Source organism: Ciconia boyciana, chromosome 4 (assembly GCF_034638445.1).
Source record: "Ciconia boyciana chromosome 4, ASM3463844v1, whole genome shotgun sequence".
Classification (NCBI taxonomy): Eukaryota; Metazoa; Chordata; class Aves; order Ciconiiformes; family Ciconiidae; genus Ciconia; species Ciconia boyciana.
The window spans coordinates 44,638,410-44,661,947 of record NC_132937.1 but is presented as its reverse complement, the minus strand read 5'-3'; the positions used below and the strand labels follow the sequence as shown (position 1 = coordinate 44,661,947).

The 23,538-nt window shown below is 39.5% G+C and overlaps 2 protein-coding genes across 9 annotated transcripts in view; one reads left to right on the top strand and one right to left on the bottom strand.

Annotated features, from left to right (window-relative positions):
- The first annotated feature begins 60 nt into the window (after positions 1-60).
- Positions 61-23,538, top strand: part of HEXB (hexosaminidase subunit beta) — a 23,773-nt gene continuing 295 nt past the window's right edge. For 2 of the 5 annotated variants that reach the window (XM_072858642.1, XM_072858641.1), the window contains exons 1-14: positions 61-409; positions 514-671; positions 3,434-3,499; positions 4,272-4,318; positions 4,532-4,642; positions 7,067-7,168; positions 8,810-8,939; positions 10,697-10,877; positions 11,921-12,007; positions 12,598-12,670; positions 13,295-13,469; positions 14,292-14,382; positions 14,600-14,704; positions 17,566-17,672. In XM_072858642.1, the coding sequence (XP_072714743.1) occupies positions 117-409; positions 514-671; positions 3,434-3,499; positions 4,272-4,318; positions 4,532-4,642; positions 7,067-7,168; positions 8,810-8,939; positions 10,697-10,877; positions 11,921-12,007; positions 12,598-12,670; positions 13,295-13,469; positions 14,292-14,382; positions 14,600-14,704; positions 17,566-17,629 (1,683 nt within the window). In that variant the 5' untranslated portion in view covers positions 61-116 and the 3' untranslated portion in view covers positions 17,630-17,672. Of the gene's footprint in view, positions 410-513; positions 672-3,433; positions 3,500-4,271; positions 4,319-4,531; positions 4,643-7,066; positions 7,169-8,809; positions 8,940-10,696; positions 10,878-11,920; positions 12,008-12,597; positions 12,671-13,294; positions 13,470-14,291; positions 14,383-14,599; positions 14,705-17,565; positions 17,925-19,308; positions 19,432-23,538 lie in introns of those variants that run through there. The other 3 variants (XM_072858643.1, XM_072858640.1, XM_072858644.1) reach the window with 3 other exon arrangements.
- Positions 17,932-23,538, bottom strand: part of GFM2 (GTP dependent ribosome recycling factor mitochondrial 2) — a 19,595-nt gene continuing 13,988 nt past the window's right edge. For all 4 annotated transcript variants that reach the window (XM_072858636.1, XM_072858635.1, XM_072858638.1 and 1 more), the window contains 6 exons: positions 22,286-22,362; positions 21,643-21,781; positions 21,307-21,492; positions 19,754-19,869; positions 19,320-19,502; positions 17,932-18,855 (listed from right to left, as the gene is read on the bottom strand). In XM_072858636.1, the coding sequence (XP_072714737.1) occupies positions 18,727-18,855; positions 19,320-19,502; positions 19,754-19,869; positions 21,307-21,492; positions 21,643-21,781; positions 22,286-22,362 (830 nt within the window). In that variant the 3' untranslated portion in view covers positions 17,932-18,726. The remainder of the gene's footprint in view (positions 18,856-19,319; positions 19,503-19,753; positions 19,870-21,306; positions 21,493-21,642; positions 21,782-22,285; positions 22,363-23,538) is intronic.

The following is a 23,538-nucleotide window of genomic DNA, read 5'->3' as shown; positions in this document are numbered from 1 at the left end:
GCACTGAGGCGCGCTCCCGAGGCCCGCCCCCGCCGGTCCCGTGACGGCGGAGGCGGGGCCGGGCTGCTCTTCCGCGGGTCGCCGCGGGCTGACGGGGCTGCTGAAGCCGCCGCGCCATGAGCAGAGCTATGGGGCTGGCCGGGCTGCTGGTGGGGCTGTTCCTCGTACCCGCCGTGCTGGTGAGCACCAGCCTTCGCCACGGCGCCCCGCGAACCGAGCCCATGCCAGAGCCGTCGGAGTGGGAGCTGGCGTCGGGCGCCGTCCCCGAGGACTCGCTGTGGCCCCTGCCGCAGTGGCTCCGCACGTCCCCCCGCCAGCTGCAGCTGGCCCCCGCCCGCTTCCAGCTGGTGCACGGCGCCGGCTCCTCGGCGGGGCCGGCCTGCGGTCTGCTGCAGGACGCCTTCCGCAGGTGAGGGGCGGCGGGGCCGGGGGCGCGGAGGGGGCTGCAGGAGGCGGCCTGGTGGCGGGAGCGGTTACCTCAGGGCCCCGCCGGCGTCTGTGCTTCCCCGGCAGGTACTACGAGTACATGTTCGGGCAGTCCCGCCGGGGGAAGCGGGGCCGCCGGCCGCTCGGCGCCCGAGCGGAGCCCGAGCTGTCGCAGCTGCAGGTGGTGATCGAGTCCCGGGACCCCGGCTGTCACAGCTACCCGCACCTCGCCTCCAGCGAGGCCTGTGAGTACCGCGCATAGCTAGTCACCGCCTTCCTCTCTCCTTCCACAGCTTATACGGCATCGTTAGTGCTTGTTTTCCAGTCATGTGTCCAATGTGAAAGCCAGCAGATTTTTTTTAAGGAACTGGAAGTCATAGCTCACTGAGGCACTCGAGAACATTTCTCAACAGTGGCAACCAGCAGATAATTCTTGCTCTTAATGCTATGGGAAATCTCAGCCCACAGTGAATCATGAAGCTGGTTAGAAGTGTAGCCTATGATTTCTGCAGTTTAGCTAGCATTCAACTCATTTACCTGCTGCTATCCTTTCTAGTGGCTATCATTAAGAATCAGAGGTATTATGCTGTGCTGTACCCAATTATGTGTGGTGAGATCTGTGTATAGTCAAGAGATCATCCTTTCTTTCAGTACAGCATGTTGAGTTCGCTCAGCTGGCTTTGCTTATTCATCTGCTCTCTTTAGAAATAACTACATTTGAATTGAAGCTACCTACACTGGCTTATGTACATGGTATTTCAGGTTTTCCTGGAAAACCAGAAAGCGTTAGCTGAACTTCTTGTTATTCATCTTGCAGTATTGTAAATCCACTTTCTTTCTATCAGTAGATACAAAAAAGGATTAAAAACATGATGTTTATATTGGATTTGTTCTGCTATGCTTCTTTAGTTCTATGACTGAAGTCCAGGGTGGAGAAGTACTCTAAAATCAAGTCCTAATCATCAGAGAAGTTTCTTAACAGATATGAGTTGGTAGTATTGCTTTTTGTCTGGGCAGGTTAGCACAGAATTGAACATATTCAATTCATCTAATTCTGTATTGAGATAATCTTCTGTACTAGGCAAGGCAGTTGTTTGGTATCCAGGATACAGATCCTTAGAAAAAGATCCATTTAATCTTAAGTCATACGTCTGCAGCAGGATTAATTCCACCTGACTTGTGATAGAATGTACTGATTTTAACTTTACTCAATCTTCTTGGTACATTTAGCCAAGTAGTGCAATTTTTGTGTGCAAGTTTGCCATACATTTAAATGCAAATAAGGTATAGCAGCAAAATTGCTAATGCTTTAGAATTTTTCTGCCACAGTCAGGTTGTTATACTGCTTTAGTACTAGTTGAACTTTGAACTGGTTTGTGAACTTCAGATTGTAACCAAAGCTCGTTCTTCTCTTCTGTCAGGGAATCTGTCAGAACATGTTATTTTTAGATTGCACTGTTCAGAACAGTCAGAGTTTTTGCCTCTGCTGTAGGAAAGGAGTTTCCTGTTACAAATAACACAAAGTTTTCCTCATGTAGTAGGCTGAGCTCTCCTGAATTCAGCAAGGCTTTAATTTTCTACTTTTAATGGGATAGCTTGTCAAGGGAATGAATGCTGAAATATGTAGTTACTAGTCGCTTGCTGAGCAGATTGAGCAGTTTGGCTCCTTTTTTTTAATAGAGATAGGATAGTCACTGACTGATCCATACTATAGCAAGAGTATTGGATATGTAAGCAAAGTACAAGTTCTCTGCCCTTCTCCCTGCTAGCTTCTTGCCTGCTTGTGTAAAAGTTTCCAAATAGCCATACAAAACTTGTTGTTCTGTGTTCATTGAAGATATGATATATGTTCAGAAAAAAGCCTGCTGTCTTGGAATTAAATTCCTGACTGAACTACAATTTACCACAGAAAGACCCGCGGAGATTGCAGTAGTCTTCTAAGTTGTGTTTCTTACCCAGAACGTCCAGTATATGCAATCTGTGTTTAGGTTAAAATGGAAGCTTCAGGTACTTTCTTCATGTCTCTGAATGGCTTTTCTCTGGTAGTTTAGACAAATGTTTGAACTGTGTAACTTAAAACCAACCATTCTTTCATGCTGAGGCAGATCCAATAAATCATTATACAGCAATTTACCCCTCTGATTTTTTTTCTCTGCTGCTTCAAATGAGCGACTCTAGTCAGTTTATTATTGCTTTGATATTTAAATAATAATATAAATCTATAGATTTATAGATATAGTGTATTTTTATACATAGATGTGACTTTTTTTTTTAAATTAACATATTTAAAACATATTTGTTTCTTCACTAAAATTTACTCAATCACCTTAAATGGAAAAATGAAATTATTTTAGCTTTTTTTTTTTTAGTACTTTGTACTGTACTTCAGTAATCAAACTTAAGGGAGGATTGTTATGGATACTTTCAGATACCGTTCTTCATTTTACTTACCTTACTTCATCTCACTGCCCCCGTACATGTGCTCATTAGATGGTGGGGTCTGATTTTTTTTTTTTTTGTAATTAGATCTTTATAGTAAGCACCTAACAATATTATTGACAAGCTATATCTCTAAAAAAATATGTAAGTGTAATCTATATAAAAGGAAGGTAAAATGAGAAGTAAACTTCTGCTGTTAGGTCTGGCTTAGTTACCCCAACCCTTATCACCTGTGTCTTAAATGCAAAAATATCACTTGGTATGTTTTAAATCAGTTGGGTGATACTTGGCTGGTATTCTGGCCCATGTGCCATATTTAACATTGCCATTACTAAGCACCATATCTGTTTTATCATCTTAATGATTAACTGTTGACTCTCTGACTAGTAACTTGCATTATTTCAGGAGCATGTAAATGAAAAATAGCTGCATGGTATCACCGTTAAAGACAGCATTGGTTGGAATTTAAAAAACAAAGGGAGACACTTGAAGAATCTCTTTAATCCTGTTAGCATTGTCCTGTCAATCTGTGCTTCCTTGAGGAATAACTTTTTTTTCTTTTCTTTAGATCATTTGACTGTAACTGAGCCTGTGGCTATACTGAAAGCAGATGAGGTATGGGGTGCTTTGAGAGGTAAGCTGATACTTGCCCTATAGAGCTATTTGTTCTGGGCTTATACAAACTCCATGCTAGGCTAAGAACCAGCTGACCACTGAGCCTTGTCCTCATTCAGTCTTTCATGGGAAGTAAGCTTGAGCATAGAGGCCAGAAGGATACTCAAATGTGTGTTGATCAGACCCTCAGTCCAGATGCTCAGCATCTCAGATCCAGTAGCACACGATAAGTGCACTCTTGCTGTGCCTGAAATCTGTCAAGCCAACCACATCCTGGGTGCAAAAAAGCTCTCTGATGTACAGTGTGAACAAGTTACTCTCTGACTGAACCTAATAACTGAACGTGCTGGACACATCACCAGGAACATCATAATGCTGAAATTTCAGTCTGCTGTTCTTACTGGAATGTTAGTCAAAATTAGCAGATTTTTCATGTTGAATTGGAAACTTCACCAGTTCCAGAAATGACAGGAATAGATGCATGACAACACCAGAAATTCCTACCTTACTGTCAGTAACTTCCATACTATTCAAGGATTAATTTGGTACAGATGAGCTGTAGTGCTAATATTCAGTACTTGTGTATGATGGAGAGCTTGAATGGTTCTCTCTTAAGAACTGTGGTGCTTGAGCAATTAAGGAAACTGCGCTAAAGTGAAAAACTCAGCTATAATGCATTCTTTCTAACTACATGAACGCCTGTAAATAGTTATGGTGTTGTTTTTAACTAAACCTTTAAGGACAAGTACTGGGTTGTACTCCAGATCCCTTTCTTGGATTTTTTTTTTCAGGTTTGGAAACCTTCAGCCAGTTGGTTCATGAGGATGACTATGGAAGCGTAAGTATAGCTATTAACTAAAACCACAGTCCTGATAACAGACAACCATGTTCTTTATTAGGTGCTCTTCTAGAAGCAGCAAGTCTACTAGTTTCATTAAGTATTTTTTCAGAAAACGATCCTTGGAAAGCTGTTAAACTGAGAAGTGAGTACTTCCTGTTGAAATGATGAATATAAAATGTGAATTCTAATTTTTAAATCTCGTTCTCATAGTTTCTTGTTAATGAATCTGAAATCGATGACTTCCCAAGATTTGCTCATAGAGGAATCTTACTAGACACTTCGAGGCATTATTTACCATTGAAATCGCTTCTTATAAACCTGGTAAGTGGGCAGTTTTGTATCATTAATAACGAAGGCTTTTTGTTGTTGTGTTTTCCCCCCTGAAGTAGGTAGCAACTGGAGCTGGTATGAAAGGAGAACCCATCTCCTCTGGCTGACTTCTAAAAGGATAGAGTGAACTTTTCTAAGTGAAGGTCAGAACGCATACCGGAGAGGAATTGAGTGGGCAGACACAATGATTAGTGAATCTGTAAAGGAGGCTGGGATTTGTGGTACCTTGGGTTTTCTGTATTTTCTGTTGCCTAAACCAGCTCATGTATTTCTTGGAAGCATATTCTGAGACATCTGACAGTCACTGAGTGGTACAGGGTAGACCTTGCAAGTCCTGGCTTCAGTGCCAGTGGTTGCAGGAAAATTCCAGTCTTTTCAATAACCAGGCTTTGGTAGGCCTTTCTAAGGCTGCTAAGAGCAAGCCAGTAATGAAGTAGTACAGAGCAAGGGGGGAAATCAGAAATGTTCATTGGAAGCTAATGATTTCTTTCACTGTGTCCCTTCAAAAAGAAAAAACCCCACAAATAAAAAAAAAAAAACAAAGATTTCTCTGAAAGGCTTAAGTAAGCACACTAAGAATTGTATACTCCCACCCTGATGGGAAGGTGATGAATTTGTGTGATCATAGCAGCCAAAGCTGTGGGTTTTTCTGTTTCGTACTCCCCTTTTCTGCTGGTGAAATTCTTGTAGCAGGACTTACTTGGTGGGTTGAAATGGAGAGGAGTCTTTGAGTGGAGGAACATGAAGTTTCCTGTCTTGTCTCTGTCTTGCGTTTCCAAGATCTAATAGTGTTAGAAATTTCCCTTCCATGTTGCAGAACTTTGCAGAGCAGGCTTAAGATGGGCAGGAAGAGAGTGCAGGTAAAAACCAGTCTTAATTTCTGAGGTCATCCTTGAACTGTGTTCAGAACTTGCGCCTCCATGATTATTTACCACTTGTATTTACCTTTAAGATCAGTCCCTGTTCAGCAAGTAGTGTTTGTGTAGTGTTTCATTTACAACTGAGGGTGCTTCAAAAATTCAAGTAGTTACTTGTGTCAATATTTCCTGTCTTTTCTAAAAGACAACAATGTCCGAAGGGTAACTTGACTTTTGGGACTTGCATGTCTAACCATTTTTATGTTTCTGTAACTGTTGCTCTTCTGTTTTCTTTCCTTAAATTATGTCTGTGTCTCTGATGCTTTCCCAGAGCTACATTTTATGACACTTTGATGGTTTAAGAACAAGTGCGCTTTCCCTTCCACCTCTGTGCCTGCTTGAATCTGGACTAACCTAATAAAAAGCAGCAATAATCCCTTCACTGACATGTGGTAATTAGATGCTTAAGGCAGCAGTTCGAGTACATTTCTTGTGTTCAGCTACTGTACTGTATGTCCAGGAAGGGCATCGTCCTAGAGGAAGGAGTGGCTGATGTGAAAGTCAGGAGATATAATTTTCTATGTGGAAAGATGGTATTTGATAGAAATTTATCAAGACATGTGGTAATTAAAAATTCTGCTGTCTAATAAAACAGATGAGATAATTTTGGGGAATGGACAAGGTATAAATATTCCTTTGGATTTGGTGGGAGTTCCTGAAGAGATTTTGTCACTTCTTCAAACACAGCTTGTCGTAAAAAGAAAGGGGGAGGGGTGGAAATAATTGTATTGTGGAGAGGGATTGCAACACAGTTGCTTCCAATTACTCAGTCCCAAACAATATAGAGAATACTTATTCCCTCTGCTTGCAGCACACAGCACTTGTAGTGACTCTTAAACTTGCATAACTCAGGGTATGTGTGTAACTGCCCATCTGGACTCATAATTCTAAAATAAGTGTGTTAATCTTGATTGTCTTCAAGTTCAAAAAAGGGAAGTACTGACAGTGTAATGACTGAAAACATAAGGGGAACACTATCTTCTGTGGGGAAAATGCATGGTTTATTTTGCATGCATTTGAAATGGATTCTGCAGAAGTCACTAGCGAGTAGGAATGTACTGAACAGTAGGAAACTCTCTCACGCTGTTTAGTTTTCAAGTCCAAAGTATTTAGGTAGAAAAGTATAAGCTTTTCTGTTAGCTGAAATAGCTGATGGTGCATACAGAATTACCCCGATGTGTTCTGAAGTGGAAGAAATTAATAAGCATTTATAGCAGTTCCCCTGCTACCAAGCAGTGTAGCATGATCAGATCAAGAGCTTGTTGGCAAGAGTGGTGCAAATAGATGTCAGAGGAATGGAGCAGTAATATAAACAGGCTGGTGCATTTGAGTGTATGCTTCTAGGATTTGGTGAAAAATGGTATGCTTTTTTGGTTTTTTTTTTTTTCAGTTGTTACTTTAGGAATGCAGGATATACTGGGACAAGACCACCTTTTTTGCATAGGTTTTCTGTGAGAGTGACATGCTTAACTAGACTGTATTGCATTATTTGTTACAGGATGCCATGGCTTTTAACAAGTTCAATGTTCTCCACTGGCATATGGTAGATGATCAGTCATTCCCATACCAGAGTATGTATTTCCCTGAGTTAAGTGACAAGGTGAGTAAACATCGTTGGAGCAGGGTGGGAGGGCAGAAATCTGGCACATATTTCATGAAAATAAAATGCAGAGCCTACCAATGGTTGAATACATCCTCCTTGGCTGATTGTGAAACGGTACCAGAGGATCCTGGTAGGAGGATCCTACCACATTTAGGATCCTACCTGAGAGTTTATGTGGACCATGTTCAAGTCTTCCTTGGTGGATGCATGGTAAAATGACCTTCCTAACTCTTCTGTGCAAATTTGCTCGTGACAGTGATCCTCGGTGTCTGCAGGCCTTCAAGGAGTAATGGTGTGCAAATAACCTGTTGTGGTGAACACTGCTTAGATTTCTGTTGGTTTGTTTGTGTAACTGGTAGACTTCCTGCCACTCAAACAAATGTAAGAGTTTCCTGTCAGCTCTAGGTTTGGAACCACTGCAGTAGTACTTTTGCCCTTTCTGAGATCTAGTTAACTTTACAAAACACAACATGTCTATAAGGGGTCCAAAAGTGAGAGGTTGTTTTCTAAAACAAATACAGTGCAATGTATCTCTTATTTCCTGATTCACAGCAGATTTTGCTAATTAATGAAAGCCATCATGAGGTTCTTGCTCAATCACGGTACAGTAGTAGGCAAATCAAGCATGAATAATTAAGTAGACTGAGCCTAAGCACAAGATTTGTGATCGTGTTTTAAAATGCTTGCTAGAATCTGACCCTCATGAAAATTATGTAGGCAGTGCTTGAGCAGATGCCGTGAAGAATTTTATAATTCAAAAATTGTAGGTATTGGATGGTGCAGTCAGATTATTTTTCCTAGTAATGGCTGTGGAGTTCTGTCCAGTTCTCTACTGACAGCTGGAGAGAGGGTGATGGCCTTTGTCTCAATAGCCTTCCTTTTGAAAGGCTTCTTGTTTACCATTGTCTTTTTTGAGTAACTTAGCTGTGGAAACCGTTTCCAGATTAATAAAGCTTAAGGTGCTATTAATCATGAGGAGTCATGATGCTTTTCTTATGTAGTTTGTCTCCTTGGCAAGAATCTGTTTCACCAAACTGTAGCAGCCTGGGTCATTTGTCACATTTGTTGGCTGTATGGGAGTGGAATAACGCTCAAATTCAGCATCACAAAACAAACATGCCCTGATGCTAAATTGGGCATTGTATCAAAACTGACAAGCAGAGGTGTTGGAAGAAGATGCCATTCTTTCTCATTTGACAGAATTTTTCCATTAGTCTTGCATGTCTTGTTACAAGGGCCTTATGTTTCAGAACTAATGATGCAGAGGTGGAGAGGAAAACTAGCTTGCCTCTGTGCAGAAGAAATAAAAAATATATCTTTCAAAAAATCTTACGGAATAGAAACTAGCTTTTCTGTTTTCTTCAGTAACTGTGAGCTAAGGAGGAAAGGACGGTCTCCTCAGGAGATTTGTCTTGGCATGGGAAAAAGAGGTTAATTTTTGTTTGTGGTTTGGTTCCCCCTCTCACCCCCCGCCACTAGTCAACCAAAAAGTTCTGTCAGTGCAGTCACACTTATGATAAACCAGAAAAGGCCAACTTGTAAAACTGCTCTCCATTCTAAATTATAACACTAAGCCCAATTTTGTGAGCTGCTGGTATAACGTTTTGTAAACTGTCTCTAAATGTGAATACTTTACAGGGAGCATACTCCTATAAACACATCTATACTCCTACTGACGTCCATCTGGTGATTGAGTATGCCCGATTAAGAGGCATTAGAGTTATCCCAGAGTTCGATACCCCAGGACACACGCAGTCTTGGGGAAAAGGTATGTCCAAGAAAGTAGTAATGGTTAAAAGATTGTGGTAAGTAGGGTGTAGCAAGCAAATGAACTTGTTAAAAAGCAGCCTTTAAAGTGCTTTGAAAGGCCCTTGATAAGAGGTAAGCAAGGGGCAGACTTGGTGATGGTCATGTCCTTTACATGTTGGAGGAACTAAAGTGAACGGAGAAAGCTGACACTTCCTGTGCTGGATGTGTGTGCAAAGGCACAGATATATTCTGTCTGCCTTAGACTTCATGTTGTTGTTATCCCCCCATCCAGTACTCCTGAGTTTAAAGTAATAAGGCAGTGGCTAGAAATAGTGAGTTGCTGTCTCTAGAGTAGAGATTTCTGCTTTGGGAAGGTTCTTTCAAAGTAGTTGGTGTGTCTGTCTGTTAGTAAAGTGGTAATCTGCCAGTGTAGAAAACACAGCAAAGTTGGATGCTTCTTCACTCTCTATCTTCTGGGTGTCAGAGTAATACTTCTCTTAATAGAGAATGCTTGAATCCTGAGAGTGGTGGTGTTTACATGTACTCAAGGGCCAGGGAACCTTGTGCCTTAATTCAAAGCACACTGACTGAGATTTCACTGCAGTTAACATAAGATGGTTTTGACCAAACTGGAAATAGTAAAGATTTTTTTCTAGCACTTCATAACTTTAGCTTTAGCCATGGGACAAGTCTTGTGCTCATCCTGTGGGGATGTGGCCATAATGTCGGAAGATGCCTCAGGCTTTTTCTCACTAATTTAAAATGAGGAGGAAAGGAACAAGGCAAAAACTAAATTTGCTAAACAGTCTGTCTGAATCCTTCATCTCATGTGGTTGTTGCTGTTATGGAGCACTAATAAAAGCTAGTAGCTTGCCTGGTGATATGTGAGGTGGTCTACATTAATATTAAGAGCAAGGTTCAGCTCCCTTGCCTAAAATCAGTTGTTCCTGATAGCTTCTTGTATACTAGCTTTTTTTAATGTCATGCACAGGAGCCAGTCTTGGCTTTGCCTATGAACCTGGGTAACTATGCTTTGTTTGTGTTCAAATTAAAGACATTGGAGAGAAGTCTCAAGGCTTCTTGTTAGGAGGATAGTTGAAGTAATCTACCACTAGGGCCCTGTTTGGGGGAAACATGCTCAGAGTAGGAAACACACAGCCAGGAAGGTGCTGCTGCTGCAACCACAGTTTACCAAATAAACTGGACTTAGGAATCTCCAACCTATATATAATAACTTTTTCCTGTTTTGTTATCCTGGCTCATGTTGCCTCAGATATCTTGACTTAAGAACCAGTGCTTAGTTTTGATGTCTGTCTAGCCTTCCTTGCTTGTGTAGAGGTAAATTCCTAGCAGACTGAGGTAGGACATCTACCTTGAGCTGTATACCTCCCACCCACTTAGGTGTTAACAAAGCAGAGTAATAAAAAGAGAAAAGAGGCCTCTGAAGCACACTCATTATATTTGGCTTCCTTCCTAAATCCATTAAAGCTTTTTTATTCAAGTAGTCATCCAGAAGCTGTTTTTCAGGTATAGTGACATGTTCCATAAATTAGTGTGTGTTAAATCACAAATCTAAAAGTCAGAGTCCTGATTTCCAGTTAGAGGGTTCTTCAACCTTGGGCAAGTTGTTTTATTTCATCCTGTTTCCATTTGATTATACTTAGACCAGATGAGCACTTAAGTCATGAATATGAACCTTTTTAATATGGGTAACTGCCTCTTCCTGTTAGCATACCAACATGGAACTGAATATCCTCTATTAATTGTTTCTATTAGGTCAAAAAGATCTTCTCACCCCTTGTTACAGTGGAAAACAGCCAACTGGGTCCTTTGGACCTGTAAATCCCATTTTGAATACAACTTATGACTTCATGACTAAATTCTTCAAAGAGATCAGCAGTGTATTTCCAGATGCATACATTCATTTGGGAGGAGATGAAGTGAACTTCGATTGTTGGTATGGTGACAGTTCAAAGAATAAATATCTAGTGCCTCTTAAACTTGCCTAAATCCATCAATTCTGGAACTCAGTTGCATTAGACAGTTTTCACTGCTTAACCCAAAGATCTCCACTCCTACTTCTGTAACTATTTACAGGCACAGCATTTGTGATCCTCAACAAGCAAATGATGTTGTGCAGAATTTTGCTTTGACTAGTAGTTTCACAAATGTTCAGGTACTCTGAACGATTTATTTATGAAAATTAACCTGGCAGGAAGGAGAACTAGTGTGGTTGAAAAGTAGTATATAAGATACTTAATATTTAAATGCTTTGTGTTAAAGGAAAAGCAGTTCTTTCCATTGAGTTCTGCCTTTCAGAAAATCTGCTAACGTTAGCTATTACAGTACTGACTCTTGTGTGCTTGATTTAAAGTATGGCGTGTATTAATAGAGTTTTTCAATTGGTTGTGGATTTTGAATATTTTGGAGTCTCTGCTGGAGGAACTAATAATACAGAATTTGGAGCAGATCTAATTGGATGAGTATTCAAATCAATCTAGTTAGTATTTGTGTGTTCTCTTGAAACATAAAATCTGAACACTCAGGACTTGCTTTAATTTTTAAAAAGAAATAAAATTTCTGACAAATACTTTATCACAAAAGTGTTGGTTTGTTTTTGGGGTATTTTTTCCCAAATTCTTGTTGTCAGTCCTGCAGATCCCCTGGTACTGCTGGCAACCTTCCCACAAAGTCGCAGAGAAGCCAGGAACCCCAGAGCTCTTAGGAGCTTGAGGGAGCCTGCCAGAGACTGCTTCAGAACAGGGACTCCAGTAGTTCTACCAGACAAGTAGGACTATTGGCTTTATTTCAAATCAGGATGAAACTGTTTCAAAATACCTAAATCATGTTAGCCTGCCACTTCTGCTCTGTTGTGCATTCCATGCTATGGCGTGCCTAAGGCATCAGCTAGTGTGCTGTTGTGCATAGGTGGAAATGGTTGGGAAATCTGGTTTAAAACAAAATTATTTTTTTCTTTCACTTGTTTTGTTGTTATTTAAGGAAATCTAACCCTGAAGTGAAAGAGTTCATGAAGAAGCAAGGATTTGGCACTGACTATGCTAAACTGGAATCTTACTATATTCAGAAGTATGTTGTTTTTTTTAATTCTTGCTCAGCTTTTCACAGTCACTATCTGAGGGTGGTGTTGAGGTGCAGATACTGAAGCTGATTTAGATTAGCCTATATTGCTTTCAAAAATTGCCATGTATTGGGGACTACCCACTTTTATTTTAATACACTGAATGTAAAGTTCACAGCTTTAAAATGTGGGACACAACAAGGATGTAGGCTAGTTCTACACACACTCTGAATGTATTGGGTATCTTAAACTAGGTATCTGCTGTAATGTCAGCACACAGGGTGGGGAGGAAAAGTCCTAAGGTTTTTGCAGCCATTTGTCTCGTTCTTAAATAACATGGATTTAGACACCTGTGTGAGTTGCTGGTAGTTCTGAACATCAGTTTGTGTTATTGCATGTGCATATCCTTATATGTGGGAGAACATCCTCTTCGAGGCAGAGCACTGAAGGCCAAAACCAGAAAAACCTGGTTTTTCTTGGTCCCCTATGCAGTGCTGGGAAAGACCTGATGTGCCTTAGGGTAGAAAACATTGCTAATTCGTGTGCCTGTACTGATCTCATTCAAGTTCACAAGCGTGATCTTGTTTCTAAATTCTAGGATTTTGGACATTGTTTCCTCCTATAACAAAGGATACATGGTCTGGCAAGAAGTGTTTGATAACAAAGTGCAGGTAAGATGGGAAAATAAATAAGATACTCTTGCATAACAGCACAATATTGTGGGAGGCTTACAAAGTAGACTAAGTAGTTACATTTGTGTCTCTTAAGAGTTCAGGCAAGTCTGCTGACTTTAGCAAGTCTCCCCAGGTGCAGGGCCTGCCTTGAAATTATCACTTATTGAACATGTAAAATGGAACAGGAACACCAGCATTGAAGTGCTTTCTAAAGGGGAACACAGATAATATAAATGCTTTAGAGCATCAGAGTGAAGGGTAGGGAAGTTTCTATGGGTTTCAATATTTTTTCTTTCTCACATAACTGTGTGTCTGGTCTGGTAACACCACATGTTCAGCTTTTCAGAGCTGGTCAGTAGCTGGTGCATGTAGGAACCCTCTTAAGGCATTAACTGTCTATAGTAAACCTAGTCTTCACTCTAGTGTGAACTTGGTTTAAAACCAGCGAAGAGCTAATCAGCTTTAGGCTGGGGAGAGACGGGGGATGACAAAAGTAGCTTCCAAAATGTTCCACTTCAAAACAAAATACCCAGTTTTGAAATCCATCATCCTTTTTCCTGATAACAGCAGTTAATATTGTCTTTAATGGTTTTGGTTTGGTTTTGTTTTTCCCCCTTCTAGCTGAAACCAGACACTATAGTTCAAGTGTGGATGGAAAACAACTATGCTCATGAATTGAGCAGTGTTACTGGAGCTGGGTTCACTGCTATCCTGGCAGCTCCCTGGTACTTAGACTACATTAGTTATGGGCAAGACTGGAAGAAATACTACAGCGTTGAACCGCTTAACTTCCCTGGTTTGTTACTTTTTTTTATATGCAAGTTCTGTGCATGAAAGTCTTTGGTTCATAGTAAGGTGTAAATGGAAAGAATAAGGCTATTTAGAGTGGTCATGCAGTCACCATGATCTGATACACTTTAATCAAAGGACTTTAATGTCAACTAGAACTCTGGAAAATTCTCAAATAAAAAAAATGCAACTTTCCACTTCTCACAGGGAAAAGTGTTACCTTCCTCAAGCATCTGGCACTGGTGCTTGTGTGAGACAGGATGCTGGACTAGGTGGACAGATGCATCATGCATTAGGGGCAGAGTTGTGCAAAATGGCTGTTGGTAGACGGACATTGAATTCATATGTTAGCAAGCTTCTAGAGCATTAGACTGTTCTAGAAAAAGACATGTTCTCTCCCTCTGGCTGAAGATGATACAAACATCTTATGCTTTTCCTGGGGCTTTCATTTTGTGCAAGGAGGTGACTAGGGAGCATACCTGACTTTGTAGGTTTTTCAAGGAATGTTCTGTGTGTGATAGAATGAACACTTTCAATCAGGACTGAAATCTCTGAAGAATGTCAGAAGGCAGAGGAATGTCTTCAGAAGGTAAAAGGTAAAATCCTTTCTGACAGAGAAGGGAAATGGGTTCTCTGGGCAAATTGCCTGGTGGTTCTCACAATCAGACAACAAGACTACAAAGATGTTAAGCTAGTGCTCAGCATAGATATTTTATATGATAAAACAAACAACTGAACATCGATCCTTTCTCAGTATTGGAAAACAAAATTGTTGATGATGCCCATCTTCTGGGCAAATAGAAATTCTAACTTTCTGCTTTGAATGCAGGATCTGAAAAACAGAAAAAGCTTTTAATAGGTGGAGAAGCCTGCCTGTGGGGGGAATTTGTGGATGCAACTAACCTCACACCAAGATTATGGTATGAACTGCTTTATCATTATATTTTAGAAAGCCTGCTACAAGAAGCATTAATTAATCCAGCAAGACTGTATGTTTACTGGTACCAGTGCTCTGTGCAGTGCACTGAGCATCTATAAAAATTGATGCTTCTGGATATATAAGACCTGGTATTAAAAACTTTAATCCATTCTTGGTTAAAGACCATACCTACTCTAAAACTCCGTATACCTTTACAGGCCTCGAGCAAGTGCTGTAGGGGAAAGACTCTGGAGCAGCAGGAATGTGACCAACTTGCAGGATGCCTATAAAAGACTGACTAATCATCGATGCCGCATGCTCCGGTAAGATTAATAGCTATAGTAAAGCTTGGTTCTCATGCCTTATAACCAATGGAGTTCAAGTACAGGCCTGAACTGCTGGCCTGGAAATGAAGGGAGGAGAGCTAGCAGTCTAATCTGACTATGAAAATGTCATCCCATGTGTTTTTGTATCTACAGATAGATGAAGAACAGATACACTAAGACAGGAATCCTAGAGAGTTTTGCAACTAACATTTTCAGAACTCATTATCTTTCTTCAGTGAAATACTAGAACTCATGTATGTCTCTTTCCTTTAAAGGAAAAACTAACAGCATGATTAACTTTTTTCACACAAAAAGGATATTAAAGGGTATGTGGGAAGAGTACATAGACAGGAGGAAAAAGTAGACTTTTAAAAAAAAAGTTGCTAACTATTTATTACAAATAATGAACTGCAGCAGGCAATCGGGTGGAGCTGTTTGCATGAGAGGTGAGCTTGAGCAAGCTATTCTTTCAGCTAGTGCCTTAGTGTAGGGACTGAAAGGGGTGGATAAGAAGTCCCTGATAAATTTTAATTCATTTATGACTACTGTAAACAAAGTCAGTTCATAACATTCTTCTCTACAGTTCTTTCCTAAAAGGTACCTAGACAAGTTACTGGTTAATTATTGCTAGTGCTGTCTTTGTTTATCTGCAGTTGTAGAAATGAGTGATTTCTAGGCCTTAAGTTCCCAGTTTGACTCCACTTTTAAAAGTATACAGTCAGAGCCTTTGAGGTTTTCCCAAATGCTGCTGCAAAGTTGGACTGCAGAAAGAATGCAACATGCCATTTAATTTCTCTACAAAAGTTTATGACAAGTCATTGAAAATCCCAGCAGTGTGAAGAACTATTTCAAGGTAGATACAAACCAGCTTTTTAGAGAATAAGATGCAATGGCAGTTACAGTCAGCACTTAAGCACTCTGCTCATGCTCCTGTAGATGTCTTAGCATGATTATCTGTCAGAACCACTGACTTTCAGCTTACAGTATAAACTAGCTCTTCAATTAATCAAGTTGAGTGACTGAAAGACTCTTAAGTTTTGACTTGTGGGGTTTATTTAAAGCTGGCTTAAAATGATGCTATAGGAAAACAGCTATAGGTAAATTGTGTTATCTCCCTCAGTCATGAGATAAATAGATACATTAAGAGTTAACAGATACATGTTAAAAACAAGGTTAAAGGGTTTTAAACTTATGTCCTATCACTTAGCAGGATGGTGCATCTCTTGATGGGGCTCAGAACACACTGATTACAACTGAACAGTGAAGTGTACAGTGGCTGTACCTCTAGGATTAGGGTTTTACAGTGAACCAAGCCATGCTGCTCCTCAACCTGGTTAACTATTGCTGCACGTCCATCTTCTTCCTTAATGCTGGCACTTGTATTGCTGTATAGGGAGCCATTCTAGATGACTGCAGCTGCTCTGGTAGTGCTAGCATGAGAGATGCTGAATGCAGGGGCAGACTAAGGATGACTCCCTGTACTTGTTGCATACTTTTCCCTTAAACTAATAATGAACAATTCCTGTTATAAACAGACTACCTTAATAAAAGGACATGTCCTCCTGAAAATGATTCCTTTTATATAGGCTTTGAACCAGAAAAAACAGTAGAGAAACCATTCCCTTTCCACTGATGAAATGAGCAGTCCTTGGAGCTGCAGTTCTGTTGCCTTTTGTGTATACAGGGCTTCCTTAGCACTGTGTGTACTCAAAGAGCTGATTTAATCAGTCAGGCTGTTGTAAAGTCTTAGAGTGTGGGCAAAGGACTATGTCCCTACTAACATTTTTATACATGGTATATACAGACCATGGCAGTTGCAGCAGGCCAAGGAGCCTTTCCAAGTAAATGAACAGCTCTGGCTTGCTCTGCAGCTGCATACCAGGGAGTGAGGGAATGGGTAGGTAGAACTTTTTGTAACAGCTAGATCATGGTCACTGGAAGAGAACAGTAGCTCTGCCTATACAAGGCTCAGGCTACTGCTCTTGAAATAGTACCATGAAAGCAGTAGCTGCTCTTCAGAACCAAACTCAGCTTCCTGTAGGATACAACAGCCCAAATTGCAAAGAAATAGCAATGGGAGAGGGGAAACAAAAAAGTGGGTGTATATTCCAGAGACCTGGACAACAACCCTGTCTTTTATGAAGAGTAGGTCTTGCTTAGGGGCAAGCAATAGTTCAGCTGAGCTATTTCATTATTCAGTTTCTTCCATTGCAGCTCTTAAGTGCAATTTAAACACCAGTATATATTATCTTACAAATCACTGTAGCAGTACTATCTAGCTCTTAAATATCCAAGAAGTGGACTTTTGACTACAACTACTTTAATTCTGAAACATCTTTTTATATTATCTTACTGCACCATTATAAGCTACAGGGGTTTGTTTGTTTTTAAAGCCACATGAGAACAGACTATTTTATTGTAGTGTTGCTGGAAAAAATCATGTTTAGTAAAACTGGCTCCCCCCAAAAAGGAAGGAAAATTATATAATTAGAGCTACATATGAAGGAAACAGTGTACAAGTGTCAACTGAGTCATATTTTCACATTCTTATGACTTCTATCCAATAAAAGCAATAGATTTTGTAGAACATTGAGACAACTAGCCCCTGAATTTAAGCTTTTCAACCTGTTTTCTAATATCCTCATACATCTAATTGAAACAGAGAACTGTACTTACCTGAAGTACAATCAACAGTAGAATAGGACCCTTTTTTACTCCCTAAACAGGCCACCTGTTATTTCTTGGAAGTAGTCTTGTTTACACAAAGATTAAAATAAAGTGCCAGTATGCCTCTTCCTGCCTACACAACCAGCCAGTCATTTGATTATAATAATACAAATTCCACTTTATTTTAACAGCCGTGGCATAGCAGCTGAACCTGTGTTTGTTGGATACTGTGCCCATGAAGCAAGAGGGCAGTAACTGCTGCAAAGACTTCTAGTCAACAACCTGAAGTGCCTCTGGGGTATGAAAATATATATACATGCAGTTTGATATTTGAACCAAGACTTAAAATTTTCACATTTAAAAAAGTTATTTGACATTCCTCTTGGAGTAAAAATGATGGGTTTTAGCTTTCATTAGAAATAGGGATTTGTCACTGTGAAATCCTGAAACTTGATACCAGGGAGTTACCAATTTCAGTTTCCTTACATTCTAAAGCTGAGGGAAAATAAAACTAAGACACTTTTTAAATAAAGAGCAAACTATCTTTTTATTTCCAAGTATTTTATTATTTGCCACTTTTCTGTATAACCAGATAATTGCAAATCAGAACTGACTTAGCAAATCAGAACCATTACAGCTTAAATCACTCATTCCTACAGTGCAAAAAAAATCCTCCCTCAACATATTCCAAGGTGGTAGGTAGGGATCACTGTCCTGGGAGAACTCTGCCTTTCTTGGTTTTTTTGCACAGATCTTACTCAATTTGCAGAAGCATCATTCCACTTATTTGCTAAAGCAAACTCAGGTAGAAGTTACACCCAGTCCTGAACTCTGGTTCCAATTAGTATCTAAAAACATGGGAAGTAATACTTAGTTGTACAGTTTAGAAAGCTTATTAACCATATTCTTTTATTCAGCTGAAACCAAATCAAGATACAGACTGCCAAAACTGTAAAGGTATTTCATTTATAGACATAAACTTCACAAACTTTACTTACTAAAGTAAGAAGCAGTCCTAATGGCACATTAAGGTGCACTCTGTGCTCATTTCTATGAAGAGGATTTGCATCACTTATGGCAGACATCTGTAAGATAAGAATTTGCAAAGCAGCAAATTGTGGTTGCATCTCTGGCTCAGCTGCTTTGCAATGACAAGGCTGTGCCAGAAGAACACAGTCTCTTGAACATTCCCTTTGACAGTTAAAAGCACAGTCTGCTCATACAGCTGCTAATTCATCATTTACCATAACCAGTTGGTCCCAGAAGAACATACTGGTGTACATAAACAGGCTCCTGAAGATATTTAACAGGGAGGGTAGAAAATATCTGTATTGTTCTACAGCGTAAAGCAATCACACCAACCCCATCCTCCTCTGAAGAAGTGCATTTTGCTCTTGACTGTTCAGGGCTTGATAACTGGCAAGCTCCAAAGTGAAGGTTGCTGAGCCTGATGTTAGCGAACGCAAAACTGTTGAGTAACCCTGGATAAAGTGCAGAACACATGTCACTCAATTTAGGATAAAGGAAGATAAGTTAGCACAGAAACCAGCTTAGGTCACAGAGAGAGACAGTCAGAAGTATACTGCAACATACTAGTAAGTTAATTTTTTAATATTACTGTATTAAAAGTGCAATACATGCACAAGTCAACCTAATAATACTTTTAAAAAAACTATTCTCTGTAAAACCTGTTTTAGCAATATTTACTACTTCTCTGACTTTGTTCCAGTTGAAAACATGTTGGTTTAACAATCTGAATCGGTCACAAAAACACCACTAGATTTGTAGACATGTGCCTCAGACCTTCAATAATTGAAATACAGTAAAATACATCCATTCCAAACTTATTCATCCATAACAACAGGAAAAGTGAACTGAAGCCTAATAGTTTAAGTATATAAAAAAAAATCAAACGTGCATTTTACCATTAATAGGATTCACATACCATCATTTCTGCTAGTGGAACAGCAGCAACTACAACTCTGTTATCTTGACGACTCTGGATTTCCTGAATACTACCTCTCCGTTGTGCAAGGTCAGCAAGTGCTGCACTGAGATGATCTTCACTTACTGTGATTTCTAGGTTCATCAGGGGCTCCAGTATTTGTATACCAGCTTTCTTCAAAGCCTACATGGAAGGGAAGGAGAGTTATGTTGACTCTTGATGGTTTTTTTTTTTTTAGAAAATTGACATAGTAAGTACTTACATAACTCAAGCTAACACTGCCTCTCAAATTCTCTACTTCCAAAAGCTATTAAGTCCCCAATGAGGGCATTACACTGTCAGAGAAGAACAATTACCAGATATTGATACACATGTATTTTCCCAGTAGTGTATCATGCTACTGTGTTCTATGGCAGCTTACAGTTTCACTGTACCTTTTGCATGCAACGGGAGACACAGGCTGATACCATCGTGTGGGAAGTGTCAGGATGCACTGTCAGTGATTGCACTGTCACATCTATATCCTGAACTGGGAATCCAAGCAAAGGTCCTAAGAAAAAAAAAAAATTTAAAAAAGAAAAAGAAAAAAGCACATTTGTTTTTCACAATATTAAGACACATACAAAAAAGTTTCAGGATTAATTTGGAGCTTCTCACTTTCCCCTCTCCTCCTTCCTCCCTCCAGTAGTCATTACTGGTCTTGTTCCTCCTTTTGTGATTTGGGACCTAGCTTTGCCAAAAGAGACAAAGGAATGCAGACTCATACTTTCTTATTCTCTTTACCAAAAGCACAGATAATTTTCAGAACCAGAAGTTCCCAAGTGTGCTCATCCATACAACCGTTCCCCAAAATGAAGTTATTTATGAATACATTGTAATATCTAAAACTTGTCTATTGAAACAAGACCTCATTGAAAAAGTAGTGAAACTTTTTGTTTAAGCAGAAGCCAGGATAACTTTTATATTTTCCTTTTCAACACAATGCAATCACAGCAAAGCCTGATAGTAACCCACTACCAAATCTGCAGGGTTAACTCAATTCCATGAGGGATGAACCACGTCTAGTGTCCTACGTACATCATCTCCCTCCAACCCAGGACTCTCAACCAGACCAAAAACTGTATTAGACTGGGTGGGAGGCCTGAACCACATCTGAGAAAAACAAACACATAGCTTTTTTTTTCTACAGAGAACAGGGCCAGATCTTTTTTTTTTTTAAGCACTTAATGGCATGAATTTTAGGCTGGAGACAACACAGTTCTGAAGTGTCTTCAAGGAGCATGAAGAAAGCACACAGTTAAGACTCATTCCACAGCCAGAGATGAGAGATGCTTTCCAACTCAAGAAAGCAACATGGAAAAAAACACCTCATGCTGCTGCTTCTAGAGTAATTCTCATTTATCAATCCACTGCCTGTTAATTTTACTGTAAGGGAGAGTTCTTTGGCCACAAGACATTAAATACTTCCTATTTTTAATCAAACATAAAGGACGCTTTTAGTCCTTTAGAAAGCCTATCCTTTGCAGTTAGGTAAGGCTTTTTACTGTATACTGTCATGGATTTAACATATTCAAAAAAATAAAAAAAACCCATCAATAACTCTAATAGAAGTATGGTATGTACATGTTGGCCTCTGAAACCACTTCCGTCACATCACTGTGGTTTACAAGATGTCATCAAGTAAACACCTTATCTCTTATACCATATTGAAAAGCAAACCAAAGGAACCCCAAGCTCACTGTTGAGTGACTGAGAAGAAATCAACCTTGAAACTAAAGGCATGCTGACTTCCATTCCTGGCATAGGGAAAGGAGTGTTTGGCAATTTTTTTAGTTAAGGAAAATTTAAGAATTTTGCTTTGCGTCTAATGTTAATAGGTACTATCTTTTAATTTTCAAGCCACCAAGGAGTTTTTCCTCCTAGAAACATTTTAAATTGCTTCTTACAGAAATATTAGACCAGTATAGTTGTATAGCACTTCCTTTACCTTGAATGCATGAATTCATGATTCCATTTTCTATAGCTCCTTGGAGTTCTTTAGGTAGCACTTCAATGACACTCGCAGCATACTTGACGATGGGTTTTGTCATTGCTCTCTCCCCTAACCTAGGCCTCACCTCTAACTCTGCAGTTACAAAGTGTCGTTTATCTCCTACTGTTTTATCCAATATATCTGCAGGGGAGGGGGAAAAAAAAAGTGAAGCAACCATTTGGAAAAAACCCCAATACATAAAATTAATCTGAAAGTTACTCATAAGATCATTTAAAGTAAATCAAGCTACAAAACCAGAAACAAGATGTTCCTTCTATTCACTCATTTCACCTGTAGCTTGGGCAGCATTTAGGATGGTTTCTCTGTATGCTATTTGAAGAGGTCCCAAATAAGTCTCAATTCCATATTCACGTTTGATTCGGTCATGAATGATCTCTATGTGTAGTTCTCCCATGCCACAAAGAATAGTCTAGTAAGAAGAAAGTTAAGACAGAAGAGGAAAAACATGCAAAACTCAGGTTTTAATACAAACCATTTAAGCAAGAACTTGCGTGCTCTTAATAGTCTCTTAGAAATATTTCAAATTCTAAGGAGCCTAAAGAGAAAACAGGACTGCTTTAGGTCATCTGACATAAACACCATATAAATGAGAGGGTAATTACCACTACCATGACCACTATAAAAAAGGTCGTCTTACATTATCTTAAAGACTATGTAATTTAAACTTTTTAAAATACAGAACTGTCAAAAACATGCAGAGCACAGGATGACTTCCTCTACTCTGTAAAGCACAAGTGCACAAAGCTCCATTTTAGTTTGATGCACAGAACTTTGTACATATATGATATGAACATTTACAGAGTCTTTTTTATTCAAGAAAATCTCAATATGCAAATGAACTAACTGAAGGGTGGTCTTGACAGTTCTAAAATAAAACTTGATTATAAGGTGAGCAACAGAAGATTCATCTTACTTGTCCTGTGTCAGAATCTAGCTTCACTTTTAAACTTGGATCTTCACGGTGAAGGCAGCTCAATGCATTATCCAAGTCTGTACATAAATATCAAACATTGTATCTAAAGATACTTCAGTAATTTGAGAATCACTGTGAATGTCTAAACATCACTTTCCTCATAAGGTCAAATCTTATTCTCAGAAGGAATCAAAAGGACCCTAGAGAAGCACTGATTTTGGCAAATAAAGTCAACTCAAATTACAAGCAACTTGCAACTTCTGATTCTCTCCCACAAATTAACTGCATGGTACACAGTGCTTTAATTTAATTATTAAAAATACTATTTTCAGAGTGATATTTTGTACTTGTATGAAGACAGAATGGAACCTGTAAGTGCTTCATCAAGTCAGTATAAAGTACTGCTCCTTCTTTACAGATAAGAAGAATTGTCAACTAACACTTATATGATTTGCCTAAATATTTTAAGATGAGTTCAACAGGAAAAGGTTCAAATGCAAATTATTTTTTTCTGATTCCCCATTATCTTCAGTGTTGAGGAAAGCAGCTACAGGTAGATAAACTTTTTATCTCTCTTACAGTCTTTGGAAAAAAACCAAAAAAACAATACCCCACCCCCCCAACAAAACATCCAACCCCCCCCAAAATAGGAACACCTTACAACCCAGTGGCCCAGCCTGCAGACATATTGCTCCAAATCTGCATTCTACCTTGCTCCATTCCATCATACTACACTGGTACTTGTCCTTCCTCCCCTTCACACCCAACCAAGCTCAGCTTTGTTGAAATTAAGATACAGAGTTTAAAGTATGTATTTCCAAAAAGAGTCAAATGGAACCAAGTTCTCTGGTACAGATTCTTGGGAAACGCAGCAAGATTACAGGTCACACTGCATGGGTGAACCCTAACTAGACACACAGAAGCCTTTGTAAGCAAAGACTTTACACCACAGAGTAAAACTGAGGGTGCTGACTGAAAAAACAACATGTTTCAAGGTTATTTGTACTCAGGACACTATGTACAGCACACCAGCATGTCAGCAGCAAAACTAAGCATGACAGTAGGAAATTAAAGTGCCTCTATCTCTTCTTTCAAAATGAAGAACTACTACTTTTCTAGACACAAAAACTAGAAAAGTACTACTACTAGTACTGCTTGACATAGGAATAGCAAAGGATACTGACAACCACAATGGAAAATATATCATCTGTGCAAAACACCAAAAAGAGCCTTATTAGATCACTGATTGATAA